General features: G+C 38.3%; 2 protein-coding genes across 9 annotated transcripts in view; one reads left to right on the forward strand and one right to left on the reverse strand.

Moving 5' to 3' along the window:
- Positions 1 to 16080, forward strand: part of AKAP3 (A-kinase anchoring protein 3) — a 32975-nt gene extending 16895 nt beyond the window's left edge. For 4 of the 6 annotated variants that reach the window (XM_013048863.2, XM_004778268.3, XM_045071565.1 and 1 more), the window contains exon 5: positions 14898 to 16080. In XM_013048863.2, coding sequence (XP_012904317.1) covers positions 14898 to 15053 — 156 coding nt within the window. In that variant the 3' untranslated portion in view covers positions 15054 to 16080. Of the gene's footprint in view, positions 1 to 148; positions 207 to 413; positions 692 to 14897 lie in introns of those variants that run through there. The other 2 variants (XM_045071566.1, XM_045071567.1) reach the window with 2 other exon arrangements.
- Positions 16081 to 16721: 641 nt separating this feature from the next.
- DYRK4 (dual specificity tyrosine phosphorylation regulated kinase 4) overlaps positions 16722 to 18735 on the reverse strand; it is a 48374-nt gene continuing 46360 nt past the window's right edge. For 2 of the 3 annotated variants that reach the window (XM_013048864.2, XM_013048866.2), the window contains 2 exons: positions 18046 to 18221; positions 16722 to 17339 (listed from right to left, as the gene is read on the reverse strand). In XM_013048864.2, the coding sequence (XP_012904318.1) occupies positions 17095 to 17339; positions 18046 to 18221 (421 nt within the window). In that variant the 3' untranslated portion in view covers positions 16722 to 17094. The remainder of the gene's footprint in view (positions 17340 to 18045; positions 18222 to 18735) is intronic. The other variant, XR_006604249.1, reaches the window with a different exon arrangement.

The raw sequence follows: 18735 nt of genomic DNA on the forward strand, positions 1-18735 counted from the left end.
AAGAGGCATATTAAAGGGGATAAAGAGGGATAAGTGTGTATATATATATACATATATATGTATATGTATATATATGAAATGTGCTGTTGATTTATTATAAGTGTTTGATATGTGGTAAATCAAATCTGATTCTTTTTTCTGCATACAGTGGTGGGAATGCACAGATGAAAAACCTCTAAGAGACTTGGGAGAAGAGTCAGATAAAGGTCTGGACCTCATCCTGAAATTTGGATAGGACAGCATATTGCCTTAAGAATGAGAAGGAGCTGCTAGGAGGCATCCCAGGAATGTACTGAGGGGGCAGGAGGTTATACCCTTCCCAACTTGTCATTACTCTCTCAGCTGGTTGGCTAGGAAGTGTTGGGGATTTGACAGGATTCAGTAAATAACATCCCTCTTCCCCTTACTCTAAGTTCTGAATCAATTGCGAAGTAAGACTAAAGAATAAGGCAGATGGGAAATCAACTTATCTCTGTTATTACTGATAAAGGTAAGTGTGTGCCTTCTAACTCCTTGCTTCTCCCCATGAGGCCTTGGAACAGCTTACTGAAGAGAATCGTGCATGTGTCTGTTAAGATTGGTATATAACTTTACAGGCAGACCTCAAAGACATTGTGGGTTCTGTTCCAGACCACTGCAATAGAGCAAAGTCAGGTGAATTTTTTGGTTCCCCAGTGCATATAAAAAGTTACGTTTATACCATACTGTAGTCTATTAAGTGTGCAATAGCATTATTTCTTTAGAAATAAGGGCATACTTAAATTAAAAACTGCTTTATTGCTAAAAATGCTAACCGTCATCTGAGTTCTTGGTAAATATAACTGCTAGTCAAGATCACTATAGAAAATATAATAAGAAGGAAAATGTTTGAAATATTGCAAGAACTGTCAAAATATGACACAGGAACCCAGAGTGAGCAAATGCTGTTGGAAAAAGAGCACCAATAGACTCGCTTGGTGCTTTGTAAAAGCACCTTCACTTTGTAAAAAAAACACAGTATCTGCAAAGTACGGTAAAGCAAAACACAATAAAACAAGTATGCCTGTATGTCAGTTTCAGGTGTACATTGTAATTCGATATCTGTATATACTGTAAAATAATCATCACCATAAGTCGAGTTACCACCCATCACCCCACAATTCAGCTGTTCACACACCCCTAACCCAGTTTCCCTTTGGGTACCACCAGTCTGTTTTCTGAATGAGTTTGGCATTTTTTGTTTGTTTTATTTGTGTGTGTGTGTGTTTTTTTTTTTTAGATTCCACACATAGGTGAAATCATACAGTATTTGTCTTTCTCTATCTGACTTACTTTATTTAGCATAACACCCTCAAGTTGTCACAACTGGCAAGATTTTCTCCTTTTTTTATGGCTGAGGAGTATTCCATTACACACACACACACACAACACACACACACAGGGCCTATACCTTCTTTATCCATTTATCCATCAAAAGACACTTGGGTTGTTTCAGGTCTTGGCTACAAGATGCAGTAAACATCGAAGTATATATAGCTTTTCAAATTTGTGTTTTTGTATTCTACAGATAATACCCAGAAGTAGAATTGCTGTATCATATGGTAGTTCTACTTTTAATTTTTTGAAGAATCCCCATATCATTTGCCACAGTGGCTGCACTAATTTACATTTCCACCAACGGTGTATGAGGATTTCTTTTTCTCCACATCTTCTCCAACATTGTTATTTCTTGCCTTTTTTATAATAGCCATTCTGACAGGTGTGAGGTGATATTTTATTGTGGTTTTGATTTGCTTTTTCCTGATAATTAGTAATATTGAGCATCTTTTTATATGCCTGTTGGCAACCTGTCTTCTTTCACAAAATGTCTATTCCAGTCTTCCGCTCATTTGTTTGTTACAGTGTTTTTAAAATGTATTATTATTGAATACAGTCCACACACAATGTGTTAGTTTCAGGTGTGCAAAGTAGTAACTTTTCAATCCTGTACATTACTCATTGCTCACTGTAATGAGTATAGTCCCCATCTTTCACCATATGAGGTTATTATAGTGTTATTGACTATATTCCCTCTGCTGGACTTTTCATCTCTGTGACTTTATAACTGGAACTTGGTACCTTTTAATCTCTTTCACCAATTTTGCCCATCCTCCAACCTTCTTCCCTCTGGCAACCTCCAGTTTGTTCTCTTTAAGAGTCTGTTTGGTTTGGGTTTGTTTATTTATTCATTTTTGTTTTGTTTTTTAGGTTCCCCATATAAGTGAAATCATGTAATATTTGTCTTTCTCTGTCTTATTTTTTATTACTATGTTCAGTTTGCCAACACAGTTTGCCAGCATCATTAATTTTTGATGTAGTGTTCAACGATTCACTAATTGGATATAACCACCAGTGCTCATCACCACACTTGCCCAACCCATCACTTGGTTACCCCACCCCAGACCCCTCCCCTGTTTCCCAGAGTCCAGGGTCTTTCATGGTTTGTCTCCCTTTCTGATTTCTACCCATTCAGTTTTCCTTCCCTTCCCCTGTGGTCCTCCTCCCTGTTCCTTACGTTCCACCATCTTACACCATTGGTAGGGATGCAAGCTGGTACAGCCACTCTGGAAAACCGTATGGAGGTTCCTCAAGCCATCTTTTGACCTTTATATTAGCTTTATAAGTGGTTAGTCCACTGACACATTTACCAGTGAGATTTTTGCTTTCATGTATTTTCTTGTTACTAGTTAGTGCCTTTTGTTTTTGGCTTAAAGAAGTTCCTTTAAGATTTCTTATAAGGCTTTTCATCCTATAAGGCTCATCATCATTTAGTTTAGTGGTAATGAACTTTTATAGTTTTTACTTTTTTGGGAAACTATCTCCCCTTCAGTTTTGATAACCTTGCAAGGTGGACTCTTCTCAATTGGAAGATTTTTCCTCCATCACTTTGAATATATCAATACTGTTCCCTTCTGGCCTGCAGAGTTTTTGCTGAAAAATCTGATAGTCTTCTGGGGGCTCCCTTCTATTTTCTCTTCTAAGAGAAAAAAATTTTTTTCTGCTGCTTTAATATTCTCTATCTTTAAGTTTTGATATTTTAATTATAAATTTAATTATCTCTTTGGATTCATTTTATTTTTTGGTTTTTTTTTTTTAAAGATTTTATTTATTTATTTGACAGACAGAGATTACAAGTAGACAGAGAGAGGAAGGGAAGCAGGCTCCCCGCTGAGCAGTGAACCTGATGTGGGGCTTGATCCCAGGACCCTGGGATCATGACCTGAGCTAAAGGCAGAAGCTTTAACCCACTGAGCTATCCAGGTGCCCCTCTTTGGATTCATTTTATATGAAACTTCCCTTGCTTCCTGGAGCTGGATGTCTGTTTCCTTCCCCCAAGTTAGTAAAGTTTTTAGCCGTTCCTTTTTCAAATAAGTTTTCTCTCTGGTTTTTTTTTCTCTCTCCTCTTCTTCTGGGACCCTTATAATGAAGATGTTACTCTGCTTGATGCTGTCCTGCAGGTCTCTTAAGGTATCCTTACTATTTAAAATTCATTTTTCTTTTTGCTGCTCTGATTGGGTCATTTCCAGTACTGACCTGTTCAGTTTCACCTAATCTTCTCTTGAATCCCTCAAGTGTATTTTTCAGTTTAACTATTGAATTCTTCCACTCTGTGACTTTTGTCTGGTACTTTCTTGTGTTTTCCCTCTCTTTGTTGAAGTTCTCACTGTATCTATTCATTCTTCTCCTGAGTTCAGTGAGCATCTTTATGATCGTTATTTATACTCTTTATCAGGTAGATTGCTAATCTCCATTTCACTATGGCCTCTTTCTAGTATTTTGTTTTTATTCTTTCATTTGGAACATATTCCTCTGTCTTTTCATTTTGTGTGACTCTATAGGTATCTGTGTTTGTTTTATAGGTATTAGGTAAAACAGCTATCTTTCCCAGAGTTGAAGGAGATGAACCTTATTGTTTAACTGTGCCCTAGCTTTTGGTTGCTTCTCCGACCTTAGTGGTGGTGTTTTTTTTTTTTTTAATTTTTTAATTTGACTTCAATTTAATCAATTATACTGTATTACTCTTAGTTTCAGAAGTATAATTCAGTGATTAATCAATTACATATAATACCCAGTGCTCATTACTTCAAGTGCCAATGTTAATGCCCATCACCCAGTTAGCCCATCCCCTCACTCACTTCCCCTCCAGCAACCCTCAGTTTGTTCTCTATAGTTAAGAGTCTCTTAGGGTTTTTCTCTCTCGCTGTGTTTATCTTATTTTTCCTTCATTTCCCCTATGTTCATCTGTTTTGTTTTTTAAATTTAACATATGGGTGAAATCATATGGTATTTTTCTTTCCCTGACTTACTTATTTTACTTAGCATAATACTCTCTAGCTCCATCCACATCATTGCAAATGGCAAGATTTTGTTCTTCTATTTATTTATTTATTTTGTTTATTAACATATAATGTGTTATTTGTTTCAGGGGTACAGGTCTGTGAATCATCAGTCTTACACAATTCATAGCACTCACCATAGCACATACCCTCCCCAGTGTCGATCACCCCGCCACCCCATCCCTCCCACTCCCCTCCATTCCAGCGACCCTCAGTTTGTTTCCTGAGATTAACAGGCTCTTGGTTTGTCTCCCTCCTGATCCCATCTTGTTTCATTTTTCCCTCCCTCCCCCTAAAACCCCCCTCCCGGCCCCTCAAATTCCTCATATCCAGAGAGATCATATGATAATTGTCTTTCTCTGACTTATTTCACTTAGTATAATACCCTTTAGTTCCATCCACGTCATTGCAAATGGCAAGGTTTCGGTTTCTTATGGCTGCATAGTATTCCGTTGTATATATATATTCCACGTCTTCTTTATCCATTCATCTCTTAATGGACATCGGGGCTCTTCCTTTATTTTGGCTATTATGGACATTGCTTCTATAAACATTGAGGTCTTTGTGCCCCTTCAAATCATGGTTTGTATCCTTTGGATAAATACCTAGTAGTGCAATTGCTGGGTCCTAGGGTAATTCTATTTTTAACTTTTTTGAGGAAACCCCATACTGTTTTCCAGAGTGGCTGCACCAGTTTGCATTCCCACCAACAGTGTAAGAGCGTTCCCCTTTCTCCACATCTTTGCCAACATCTGTTGTTTCCTGAGTTGTTAATTTTAGCCATTCTGACTGGTGTGAGGTGGTATCTCATTGTGGTTTTGATTTGTAGCTTGATTTGTTCTTAACAGATCCCAGTTGTTGAATCTGTGCCAAGATCTTTCAGTCTTCCAAAGGGAGGGATCTCAGACAGTACCTAGTTTCAAGGTAATTGTAAGCCAGATCCTCAGGCAACAACTTTTTTTTCATAATTTTTTTATTTTTTAAATTTCTTTTCAGTGTACCAGAATTCATTGTTTATGCACCACACCCAGTGCTCTGTGCAATACGTGCCCTCCAAAATACCCACCCCCAGGCTCACCCAACCTCCCACTCCCTGCCCTTTCAAAACCCTCAGATTATTTTTCAGAGTCTGTAGTCTCTCATGGTTCATCTCCCCTCTAATTTCCCCCAACTTCCTTCTCCTCTCCACCTCCCCGTGTCCTCCATGTGATTCCTTATGCTCCACAAATAAGTGAAACCATATGATAATTGATTCTCTCTGCTTGACTTATTTCACTCAGCATAATCTCTTCCAGTCCCATCCATGTTGATACAAAAGTTGGGTATTCATCCTTTCTGATGGAGGCATAATATTCCATAGTGTGTATGGACCATATCTTCCTTATCCATTTGTCCATTGAAGGGCATCTTGGTTCTTTCCACAGTTTGGCGACTGTGGCTGTTGCGGCTATGAACATTGGGGTACAGATGGCCCTTCTTTTCACTACATCTGTATCTTTGGGGTAAATACCCAGTAGTGCAATTCCAGGGCCATAGGGAAGCTCTATTTTTAATTTCTTAAGGAATCTCCACACTGTTTTCCAAAGTAGCTGCGCCAACTTGCATTCCTACCAACAGTGTAAGAGGGTTCCCCTTTCTCCAAATGCTCTCCGACACATGTTGTTTACTGTCTTGTTAATTTTGGCCGTTCTAACTGGTGAAAGGTGGTATCTCAATGTGGTTTTGATTTGAATCTCCTTGATGGCTAGTGATGATGAACGTTTTTTCATGTGTCTGATAGCCATTTGTATGTCTTCATTGGAGAAGTGTCTGTCCATGTCTTCTGCCCATTTTTTGACATGATTATTTGTTTTGTGTGTGTTGAATTTGAGAAGTTCTTTATAGATCCTGGATATCAGCCTTTTGTCTGTACTGTCATTTGCAAGTATCTTCTCCCAATCCATGGGTTGCCTCTTTGTTTTGTTGACTGTTTCCTTTGCTATGCTGAAGCTTTTGATCTTGATGAAGTCCCAAAAATCATTTTCCCTTTTGTTTCCTTTCAGGCAACAATGTTTAAGATATGTAAATACATACAATCTTGTTGATCCACAGTTGCAATCCCTGATGACTTCCAGACTAGGAGATCTGGAGGTGTTGCTGGGCAACACTTGCAGAAATCATGTATTTAGACATGTGCATATGCTCCCTTTAAGACGGTATCAACAAACTGTGGCAAGGCCAAGGGACTGTGCAAATATGATGTCTCCCTGCCCATGTACCTTGGGGTGCCTGTAACCTCTGGGTGTGTGGCAGACCTGAAGCCTGACCCTCAGACTGAAGTTCCAGGACAAGAATATAGGCCTTTTCCACATGAAGGAGATGTGCAGTGCCATGGGACAGTAGCTTATTTGATTATTTCAGACCCATAGGACTCAGAAATGCAGTCCCCTTTGGTTCCCAGAGCCAGGCTCTCAAAGAGCATTCCCTGTGTGGTTTGTGCCTGCCCACTAGCTGTGGCTTGGTGAGCTGTGGCTTCAGTGTGCAGAAACAGGGTGCTTCCACTGGAGCAGTAGGCTAGGAGGTAGTGTGAGAATGGCATCCACCAGTCCCGGCACCAACAAAGCAGAAGGAAAACACAAAAACAGCCTCTGCCAGTGCCTTCATCCCCAGAGAATACCAGAAGGTTTCTGCCTCCCTGGAGGATGAGGAAATGAGTTTCCTCTGCATGTAGTCCAGGACCCTTTCAAACTGTGGCTTTTTTGCTGGGTTCCAAGCCAAGTGGGTTTGTGCGCAAACCCTTCAAAAGCAGATTTTTTCATTCCCTATAGCCTTTTGGTTCTCCTGGAAGTAAACCCGGTAAAACCTGGTTTTTAAGACCAGACACTTTATTGGCTTATTTTTTTGGTGCAGTTCTAAGGGTTGAGATGCCTGATATGGGGCATGGACCCTCTCATTCCTGAAGGACAAGGTCCATTTTTGAGATTCCTCGTAATTGTAGGTCACTGTTGTAGGGTTGGTTTTATTGCTAGACCATATCTCTGTTTCTTCTACCCATCTTGATGTGGCTCTTTTATTCTCCCTCTTTAATTCGCTCTCTGGAAGCACTGTTTAGTTAGTTTTGAGGTCCTTTTCAGAGGGAATTATTCTATACATAGCTGTAGATTTGTTGTGTTTGTGGGAGGAGATGAATTCAGGATCCTTTTATGCTGTCATTCTGAGTCCTCCTCTGAAAGGAAATTCTGAGACTGGAAAACATGAGTATTTATGTAAGTAGCTGCTTCATGGTAATGTAGAGGAATTAAGAAACAAATATCTTTACAACACACACACACACACGACACACTTTTAGGACTTGATAATTTCATCTCAGTTGAGAGAAGTGGAATAGCACCAACTAAGTAGTAAGCATGGCACAGGAAATATAAAAATTATTATCATTATGAGAAAGTAATTCATCCTCATAGAAACCAGCGGATGTAGAAGAGATTTTTCTCTGTTTAGTAAGTGGTATTATAATCCTTATGACTGGGTTACTTGGTTTATCTGATGCCTGGGGAGACACAGGATTGTAAAATATCAAGATAAGACTTTACTAAACAAGAAACTGTATGATTTAGAGACTTGCTAGCAAAGTGGGTCTGTGGACCAACATCACTGGCATCGCCTGGAAGCTTGTTACAAGTACAGAATCCCAAGCTCTACTCCTGCCCTACTGAACTAGAAACTCAATTTTAGCAAAATCCCCCGGTCATATGTGTGCACATTTAAGTTTGGGCTAGAGCACAGAACATGGGGTTCCGATCTGAGATACATCCCTGAGTTCTTGGTAAGTTCTGGCTTGTTATAGTTTTCCCAGTCTGTAAAACAACTAGTTTGGTATATAACAATTAACAGAGGGGGCTATTTTCACAAAAGCTGATGAAAAAAATTCTAAAAAGGAGCATAGGTTCCATGTGTATAATGCATGAATATATTTTTGTTCTATATCCATCTTTTCAGTCAAACCCAGCATACATAATATACATAAAACATTCTGTTTTATATTATTTTGAATTAGAATGTCTATAATATACTTATCCAAAATGAAGACAATATACTTGATTTATACACACACACACATCTCTGCCCACTGTAAAGGTAAAGATGAACATCTAAAAGAATAGAAAAGATAGGTAACAGCACATCCAAATGTCAACCAATAAGTAGATTTGCATTGAATATCAGTGTGTTTTTAATAAAAGTTGGGTGACGTATACATCAAAGAAACTACCTAAGAATAATTTGAGATTTTTTTGGGGGGGGGGGAAGAGATTTAACTAATAAATGGAAATCCTCTCGTGCTGAGATAGTAATGCTGGAATGCCCATGAACCCAATTCCTTTAAACAAATTGGTGTCCATGTTTGAATAGATAATATATGCATAGTCCTAAATCCAAAGGCACAGGGAAAATGAAGGCTTTTGTTCTATCCATATCTCCCCTTTCGTTTCCCTCCCTGGAGAAAACCTTTCTGATCAATTTCTTCTTTATCCCTCTAGAAATACATATGCATGCACAAGCAAATACTTACAGGTGTATATTTTTTTTCTTTAAGGCACAAATGTTACTACTATATATATATTCTGTTCTGCAACATATTTAGCTGCCACATTCTTTTTTTTTTTAAGATTTTACTTTTTATTTGAGAAAGAGAGAGAGCACAATTAGTAGAGAGGGAGCAGGGTCAGAGGGAGAAGCAGACTCCCCTATGAGCAGGGAACCCAATGTGGGACTCTATTCCATGACCCCGGGATCATGACCTGAGCGGAAGACAAATGCTTAACTGACTGAGCCACCAGGGCTCCCTGCCACATTTTTTAGTGGCTACATATAACTCTATGAAGATACTGTATTTAACCACTGTATGGACATTTCAGTGGCTAATATTTTGTCCAAAAGCAGTGCTGAATGCACAGATTCAAACACATCTGGATGTGCTAAACACCTAGGAAAGGAATTTTAAAATGTCAATGAAAAATGTATTAGTATATTAGATATATATTTCTAGATTGCCTTCCATAGAGCTTGCACCAATTTTCATACCTTTAAAACAATATGAAAGCGGTGCCTGGGTGGTTCAGTTAGTTAAGCGTCTGCCTTCGACTGGGGTCATGAGCCCAAGAGTCCTGAGATTGAGCTGCACAGCGGGCTCCTTGCTCAGCAGGGAGCCTGCTTCTCCCTCTCCCTCTGCCTGCTCCCGGTGCTTGTACTCTATCTGCCAAATAAATCAATAAAATCTTTTAAAAAAATTATGAGATTTCCCATTTCCCATGTTTTATCCAAATGTTTGTGCCAGACTTTTCATCTTTGCTGAATGTTGCCTCGCTTTGCACTTGTCTTACTAGGAATGAGGATAAAGATCTTTTTATATGTTTAAGAACCAGTTGAATATCCTTTTTCATGGATGAATTGTTCATAACCTCTGCCCATTTTTCTGCTAGATTGCTAGTCTTTTCCTTATTAATCTGTGAGAGTTTTATATATGTAAGAAAATTAGTCTTTATGATATTAAGCACAATTTTTGTCACTTGTATTTTTGTTTTATTTTGTTTTTGCCATATAGAATTCTAAAAATGTTTATGTAGTCAAATCTAAGTAATTGTTCAAGTTTTTTCCTGGATTTTATGTCGTATTTGAAGAAAACATTCTACACTACAACATATTAACAAAACTTACTCATGTTTTCTTCTAGTACCTTTGTGATTTTTAAAAAATATTTAAGACTTGGGGCACCTGGGTGGCTCAGTGGGTTAAGCCTTTGCCTTCGGCTCAGGTCATAATCTCAGGGTCCTGGGATTGAGCCCCGCATCGGGCTTTCTGCTCTGTGGGGAGCCTGCTTCCCCCCTCTCTCTGCCTGCCTCTCTGCCTACTTGTGATCTGTCAAATAAATAAATAAAATCTTTTTAAAAATAAAAAAAATATTTAAGACTTTGATCCATTTTCAATTCATTTTTATACAAGATGTAAGGTAGGGATGCAAACATTTATTTTTTTCCAGATAGCTACCTGTCTTTGGTTCTTTTCTTCAACTTTCTGTTCTGTTCCATTGAATTATCTACTCTTACTATTTTAATAGCATCTTGTTTTAATTACTGTTATTCCATAATGTGTTTTAATATCTGATAAGACTAAGGACTCCTTATTTCTCTATGTCAAAACTTTCTAGGGTACATTTCTGTTTCTAACCCCCAGCCACAAGTGACCATTTACCTGTTTTCTATCATTATAGATTTACCTCTCTGTCATTTTATATAATGGAGCCATAAAATAAATAAAATAAAATGTGGCTCTTTTACATCTAGCTCTTCACACTTAGCATAATGTTTTTGAGGTTAACCCTTGTTGTTTTATGTATCAGTTCACTCCTTTTTATTGCTGAATAATATTTGATGAAATGGATATACTGTGTTTTGTTTATCCATTCACTAGCTAATGAGCATTTGGATTGTTTTTAGTCCTTTGCTCTTATGAATCATGCTCCTATGAGTATTCACATACAAGTCTTTGTGCAGACATATGTTCTCATTTCTCTTGGCTAACAAGGAGTGGGGTTGCTATATCTGAAGGTCACTAGCAATTTATATGGACTTAAGTTTCTCTACATTCTCATCAACATTATTTTGTTGTTATAATTGGTATAATGGTATCTCACTGTAGATTTAATTTGATAGACATTAAAATGACTTAAGAAGGTTGAACATCATTTTGTGTGCTCATTAGCCATTCATAGATACTCTTTTTCTGTTTTGTGGGTTTTTTTTTAGATTTTATTTATTTATTTGACAGAGAGAAAGATCACAAGTAGGCAGAGAGGCAGACAGAGAGAGAGGGGTAAGCAGGCTCCCTGCTGAGCAGAGAGCCTGATGCAGGGCTCAATCCCAGGACCCTGAGATCATGACCTGAGCTGAAGGTAGAGGCAGGCACCCCCATTCATACTCTTTGGTGTACTCTTTGGTGAGTTGTTTGTGCACATCTTTTGTCCATATTTTGACTAGGTTGCTTTCTTCTTCTTATCAAGTTATAAGAGCTCCTCATATATCCTGAAAAAATATTTCTATTAAGGAATTAAGGAAAAGAGAATTCCTTATATATTCTGGATGCAAGGCTTTTATCAGGTATATAGGATTTGCACACATTTTCTCTTTGTCCTTTTATTTGGTATTTGGCTTTTTATCTGGTTTGTCTTTTTATTCAATGGAGTCTTGAAGAGCAGAAGTTTTTAATGATAAAAATATACTTGATCATTTTTTGCCTTTATTGCTTGTATTTTTGATGTTATATCCAATAAATTCTTACCTAACCCAGTGGTTTTCATCTGGAGGCAGTTTTGCCTTCAGGGGACATGTGGCTATGTCTGGAGACATATTTTGTTGTATCAGCACTAAAGGGAGTTGCTAGAGGCCAGGAATGCCACTAAGCATCTAGAATGCTCAGGACAACCGGCAACAAAGAATGACTTGGCCCAAAGGTACATAGTACAAGATTAAGAAACCCTGACCTAACGCAATGCCATGAAGATTTTCTCTTTTGGTTTCTTCTAAATGTTTGATAATTGCAGCTTTTATGTTTAGGTCTGTGATCCATTTTGAGTTCATTTTTGTGTATAACTAGGTAGGCATCTAAGTTCATTTTTTGCATATGGATATGCAGTTGTCTCAGTATCATTTGTTGGAAAGACAATTGGATATCTGGCCCTTGAATTCTCCTTCCCTTTATAAAACATCAATTGACCATAAATGTTAAGGTTCCAGCTTTCTTTTGATTAGTGTTCCAATGATATAAATTTTTTTTATTATCTTACTTTTAACTTACATGTATCATTTGAAGAGAGTTTTTTTGTAGGTAACATATAGTTGGGTCATTTTTTTTTAATCCATTCTGACAACTGGTGTGTTTATACCATTTACATTTTAGCCTAATTATTGATATGTTTGGATTTGGGTCCACTGCTCTCTTTAATGTGTTTCCTTTTCCCCTATTTGTTGCCTTCTTTTAGATTATTTAAGAAATTTTTTTTAGTATTCCGTTTTAATTTATCATGTTTTTTACTCTATGTTGTTTCTCTAGGGATTACAATATACACTCTGAACTTTCCAGAGTCTACATAGAATCAGTAGTTAACACTTAAATGGTGGTGTTAAAATCTTACTAATACATAGGCCTCTTTACCTTCACCCTTACATTGTGGTTATTTTATATAACCTTACATATATTGAAAAAATCCTTGGACAATATTATTTTTGCTCTTAACTATAAAGCATACAGCCTTACCTTATTTTATTTCACTTCACTTTATTGTGCTTTGCACATATTGTGTTCTTTACAAATTTGAAGTTTTGTGGCAACCCTGAGTCAAGCGTGTCTGTTGGCACCATTTTTCCAACAGCATTTGTTCACTCCATGTCTCTGTGTCAATTTGGGTAATTTGGGTAATTCTCACAATATTTCAAAATTTTTCATTATATTTGTTATGATTATCTGTAATCAGTGATTAAAACTCTCTGGACACTCAGATGATGGTTGGCATATTTTAGCAATAAAATATTTTTAATTATGTACATCATTTTTTAGACATATGCTGTTGCACACTTAATAGTGTAAACATAACTTTTGTATGAACTGGGGAACCAAATAATTTGACTCACCTTACTGTGATACCACTTAATTGTGTGGTCTTGAACTGAACCCACAGTATCTTCAAGGTATGCCTATATTTTAAAGAACTAAAAAAAAAAAAAAAAGCTTATTTATAATGAGATTTTTACTGTTTCTGTTGTTTTTCATTCATTCCTGATGTTTCCAGCTTCCTTCCAACATCATTTTCCTTCCGCCTAAATAATTAGAACACATTTTAAGTTTTCTTTAATCTGAACATTCTTTTGGACCTTATTCCTGAAGTAGAATTTTTTATGTAGAATTCTGATTTGGCAGTTCTTTTTAGTGCTTCAGAGTGTTGTGTCATTTCCTTCTGATTTCTGTGATTTCTGATCAGGAATCTGCTGTTATTTGAATTGTTCTCTTATAAATAATGCAGTGTTTTCTCTGGCTGCTTTCATATTTTTTTCTTTAATTTTTAGCAATTTAATTATGACAGGTGCTAAAGTGGATTTCTTTGGGTTTATCTTATTTTAGGCTCACTGAGCTCTTTGAATTTGTCAGTTATATATTTTGGCAAACTGGAGAAACATTCATCCATTATTTCTTTAAGAGTTTTTTCTGCACCACCCTTTTCTCCTCTCCTGGGATTCTAACGACATAAATGTAAGACCTTTGGTATTCTGTCACAGGCCCCTGAGCTCTTATTTTTTCAAAGAGATTTAACTGAAGGAAGTTTAATCACTCATGTTGTTCAGTGTGGTGCTGGTGGTGGTGGTGGTTTTTCTCTACAAATCGGTCTTTAAGTTCACTGACCACTGACTTTCCTCTCTTATCTTCATTCTATTTAGTCCATTTGGATTTGTGTTTTTTAGTTCTAAAATATTCATTTGGTTCTTCTTTTATCTTTCTTTCTTCAGACTTCGTCCTTCCATTTGTTTTAAGAACATGCATATGTACTTTCAGTCTTTCTCATGGAAACATCCCTTTTGGAAAAGCTCCTAATATTTGGCCTGTTTGTTTTCCTTTTCAGTCTCCGAGAGTCAGGTGCAGAATACACAAAATAAAAATCTGGTTACTGGTGGCTGGGTGGCTCAGTTGGTTATGCAGCTGCCTTAGGCTCGGGTCATGATCCCAGCGTCCTGGGATCAAGTCCCACATCGGGCTCCTTGCTTGGCAGGGAGCCTGCTTCTCCTTCCTCTGCCTGCCATTCTGTCTGCCTGTGCTCGCTCTCGTTCCTCTCTCTCTGACAAATAAAATCTTTTTTAAAAAATCTGGTTACCTAGAAGAACGCCAGTGTACTGTATTCATATGGCTAGAATGTTTGCTTTGGCTCATTTTTCCCATTTAGAGCTTGGCGCGAGAGCTAAACATAGGGTTCCCAGACCTGGGCATGCATGTTGCTTCTGCTAATTTCTAGCACTGTATTACTGACAAGTCTCTCCACCTTTCTGGCTGCACCTTCCAGGGCCTGAATGGATCTCTGAGCATTCTCAGCTGTTTGTTCTGTGGGGCCTGGAAAGCACCACATGCATTTGTCCTCTGGCTATTTCCCCCCCGCCCTTGTCTGGCTTTGGGACGATGATGGAGACTGTTTTGTGACATTACAGTGAACTTAAGAACTTTAGAATTCTTAGAAAACGGGACCACCGTTGACCAAACACCCACTGGAAGCAGAAAGATTTAGTCTTACTGGGAAATTGTATGTTCCCTATGATGGCCAGGTGGATGCTAACATCCCTTCTTTAAGGATGATAGTACTCTCTTCTGTCTGACAGGCTGCATACTTTCCAGTTATGGAGGTCGTCTTAGCATCACTGCTGTTTTCCAAGGTCTGCCCAGCCTCTTTGTTCTAGCCTTGGCAGGCCCTTTCTCATCTGCTCCAGGATGCTCTGCCCCTCTACTACTGCTTTTCTTTCCTTTCCACAGCTACTTCAGCTCTCGGCTGCTGCTGTGGACAAAGGACGCAGCGTAGGTGAGGTCCTGCAGTCAGTGCTGCGCTATGAGAAGGAGCGACAGCTGGATGAGGCGGTGGGAAATGTTACGCGACTGCAGCTGCTGGACTGGCTGATGGTGAACCTGTAATCGGCGCCCACCTACTGCTTTCCCCCTTTCCCCTCCCTTAGTACCTCCACAGCTCCCCTCTCCATATCCTTACAGAGCCCTAACATTATCTTCATACCACTCACATCAAAGACATGTCATCTTATGCTAGCCACTGGATTTTGCAGATTTTCCTGTCCATGCAAGCAAGGACACAAGATTAAAAAAATTACAATTAAAGGGCTCCCGGTGTTTGGTTTCCTTGGGATCCAATGGGACAATGAGGTAAAGAAACTTCAGGGATTAAAAAATTATCAGAGGGATAGCAGAAGAAAAATAATGCTGTCCTGAGAGGCCCTGGCTAAGGTCATTCATCCTATTTCTAGGTATCCGATCGAGTCCGCAACTTGAAGATCCCCTGCCTTAAAGTGTTCCCAAGAATAAGCAGTTACAATTTATTTTATAACCATGTAAATCACAGCATATTCTCTATTCAGCCTGAGTCATTCTAATTATGATATTGAGGACATGGCTGCTTCTCCTGTCTCTGTAGAGTTGCAGAACACTTGTCTCCCTCCACTTTATCCATGGTTGAAGATAGATAGTGTCAAAAAAGATCCAGAAGATCTGAATTCTATTGCCAATTCTGTACTTTTCTGGCTCTAGGACCTGGGATAGGTCCTAGGAAGTCACCTGTTAGGACACTTCTCCCATTTAATATCCATATCACCCCACTTAATAGGGCATTTTCTATTCTTATCCTGACCTTTCTCTGGAATTTTATTGATCTTTCTAGAAACTTTTCTCCTTTGGTTTCTAATTTTTGGGTTGTTTTGTTTTGTTTTACATCTCTTGGGGACTCTAGTTAACTCCGTCACCCCCGGCATATTTATCTTTCCTACTCTCTTTTGACCCTCTGCTATTCTCATTCTGTTTCACCTCTCCTGGGTGATCTTATCCAAACCCGCTGCTTCAATTATCTGGTGTCCTCCTTCGTGAACTATTACACAGTAATTAAAATGAAAACTATAAAGCCAGGTATATTTTCCATGTTGTTTATGAGGTTATGATCTTAAGAAGTTTCTTATAAAATTATATCTGTTCTACAATTAGAATCATATAGAGATTATATATTCATATAGAGAAGAACTAGAAAACCAAATAAAAGAGATTTTGAGGATGATGGATGAGTGAATATATCCTGTTGTTTATTCAGCTACCCCTCCTCTGGGAAATAATCTGTCCCCTACTCCGTGGTGCCACCATCTTCATAGTGTGGACTTGCGACCCAACCCGTCTGATCACAGGATCCCAATATCTCAGACGTAGTGCCTGGTTCAAGTCCAGTCATTTCTGAGATTTTCCTGCCAGCACTGCATCTTTTGACTAGACAAAGGTGGTCACTTTAACTTCTGGGCAGAACTTGTCTTTAGAATGAAAACCACAAAAAGAAGAAGGGCTGAGGGGGAATCTGAGCCCTATGACCTCATCTGAATTTTTAGACTCTACAATGTCTGAAATCACCCTTACCCGCCCTGATTCCCCAATTACGTAAACAAATAAATGTCCTCTGTTGCTGAACCTAGTTACAAGCTAAATTCAGCGATTTTATCCAAACCCACTGCTTTAATTATCTGCTGTCTTCCTTCATGAAATATTACACAGTAATTAAAATGAAAACTCTAAAGCCAGGTATATTTTCTATGTTGTTTATGAGGTTATGATCTTAAGAAATTTCTTATAAAATTGTATCTGTTCTATAATTAGAATCATATAGAGATTGTGAAAAACTAGTTTCTCATTTCAAACAAGAATCCTAACAGGTTAGCTGTCTTGACGCTATGACATTGAGTGCTTACCCCTCCGCCCCCATATACATACATCATTTTATCTGGTTCAGGGCATAAGGAGGGAGTGTAGGTGCAAGGACATTCTCATCATCATAGGAATCATGCTAACTGGCCATGTGAATAATAAACAAACCTTTATGCATGAAAAAACAATCTGAAATATTGTACAATATAAGTGCTGTCTCTGATACAAATCACTGGTGGAAAGGAACAGGACACACTTTCAGCAAGGGTCATACAATAGGTGGTAAAATATTCATGTTCTTGGGTGATGAGTTTTTACTTTGTTTTCCTGGGGAGGTCTTGGACTCTTCTGGTCCAACAAATGCCTCTGGCTTTCCGGAAGCTTCTGTTAGTTGAGGCAGCGGGTCAACTTTAGCTGCCTGCTGCAGAGAGCCCTGCTGATCACCCGAATTCTGAACCTGCTTAGTGAGGCCACATTTTATTTTGTCTGTAGTGTCTTCTTTGATGATCAGCTCTGCCGAAGGTGAGAGAAGACAGAAAGAACTCGTGTTCAGATGTGAATTATATTCTCCCCATTAGACTGTAAATCACTTTGGGAAAATCCTGGTTGTAATGATATGAAAACACACATTCTATGTGCTTTACAAATGAATAATGCTTAGACTAATGCCCGTGCTTAGTTACATTTATTAATTTCTCTGATCCTTTCCACAACCATAGAAAATAGACATTATTCCCTTTCTCATAAATGAAAAAACTGAGACACAGAGTGGTTAACTAAATTGCCTAAGGGCCCACACATGGTAAGTGGTAGAGCCAGAATTTAATCCCAAGCAACCTGAGCCTGGTAACCATAAACAAAACCATGAGGCCATATTGCATATAAAAGATACCTGCATAATGCTATACCCTGTCTGATAAAAATTCAAAAGGTAGTTCTAGGTTGGGCAGAGGAGGACACAGTGAAAGAAAAGAAAGGAGGAGAAAGGGAATTGAAGACAGGAGAAAAGTGGAAATTTGTGATGACAAGGGGGCAAGAAAGAAGCAAACCCACGAGTCTCCTGAATCAGGTTAAATCTCAAAAGTGAGAAATGGCTGGCAAGTAGTGATGTAGTCAGAATAATTATCCAAGGTTGAGTTCAGAGAAATTGACAGGAATCCTCTAGAGATACCCAAGCCCTGGACTACAGGAGGAGGACTGGCTATTTGAAGAGCTGTACCTTTTACGTCCAAGTGATGATGCCCCTGAATCTTGGCCTTCCGAGTTTCAGAGGGGAGACAGAGACTGGCTTTCCTCAGGGTCTGGGGCCTGGACCGTGGTTTGAGATTCCGTGGCTCATGAATCCAAGCATGCTTGAGGGCCTGGTCAGGGGTCATGCGAAGAGAAGGTTCCCATCTATATAACAAAGCCCAGCATGGGTTATTGTTTTGCTTCCCTTTCTAATGTTGAAAACATTTTAAAAGACCCCAAAAAAGAACCTAAATAAGATATAATAAAAATGGTTCATTCTTAAAGAACCCATTTAAACCATATTATAACTCAAAGACATCATCTTAGAATAGAGATTACAACATATAAAAAGTACCTGGAAGCGATTATAAAGACAATCTTTGTGTGAAATTTGCATGACAAACCAGGGAATATATTAGAGCCCAAATCTTCCAGGGTTCCTAGGATTTCTTGCTCAAGAAATATTGTAGAAAATCTTAACCATATCTTAACCAATCTTAACCATCTCAATAAACTGAGATCAAAACAAAGAGATGCTTAATTTCAAGTTCCAAACTACAAAATCTGGGCCTTCAAATATATCTTATACAACATGACAGAGTGCTAGAATATTAATATTATAAGGAGATTTGGGTATAGTTTAGCCAAACAAAAGGCATCTGACAGAACCTTCAACATT

The sequence above is a fragment of the Mustela putorius genome, unplaced genomic scaffold (genome assembly GCF_011764305.1).
Source record: "Mustela putorius furo isolate JIRA1106 unplaced genomic scaffold, ASM1176430v1.1 tig00003988_pilon_pilon_pilon, whole genome shotgun sequence".
Classification (NCBI taxonomy): Eukaryota; Metazoa; Chordata; class Mammalia; order Carnivora; family Mustelidae; genus Mustela; species Mustela putorius.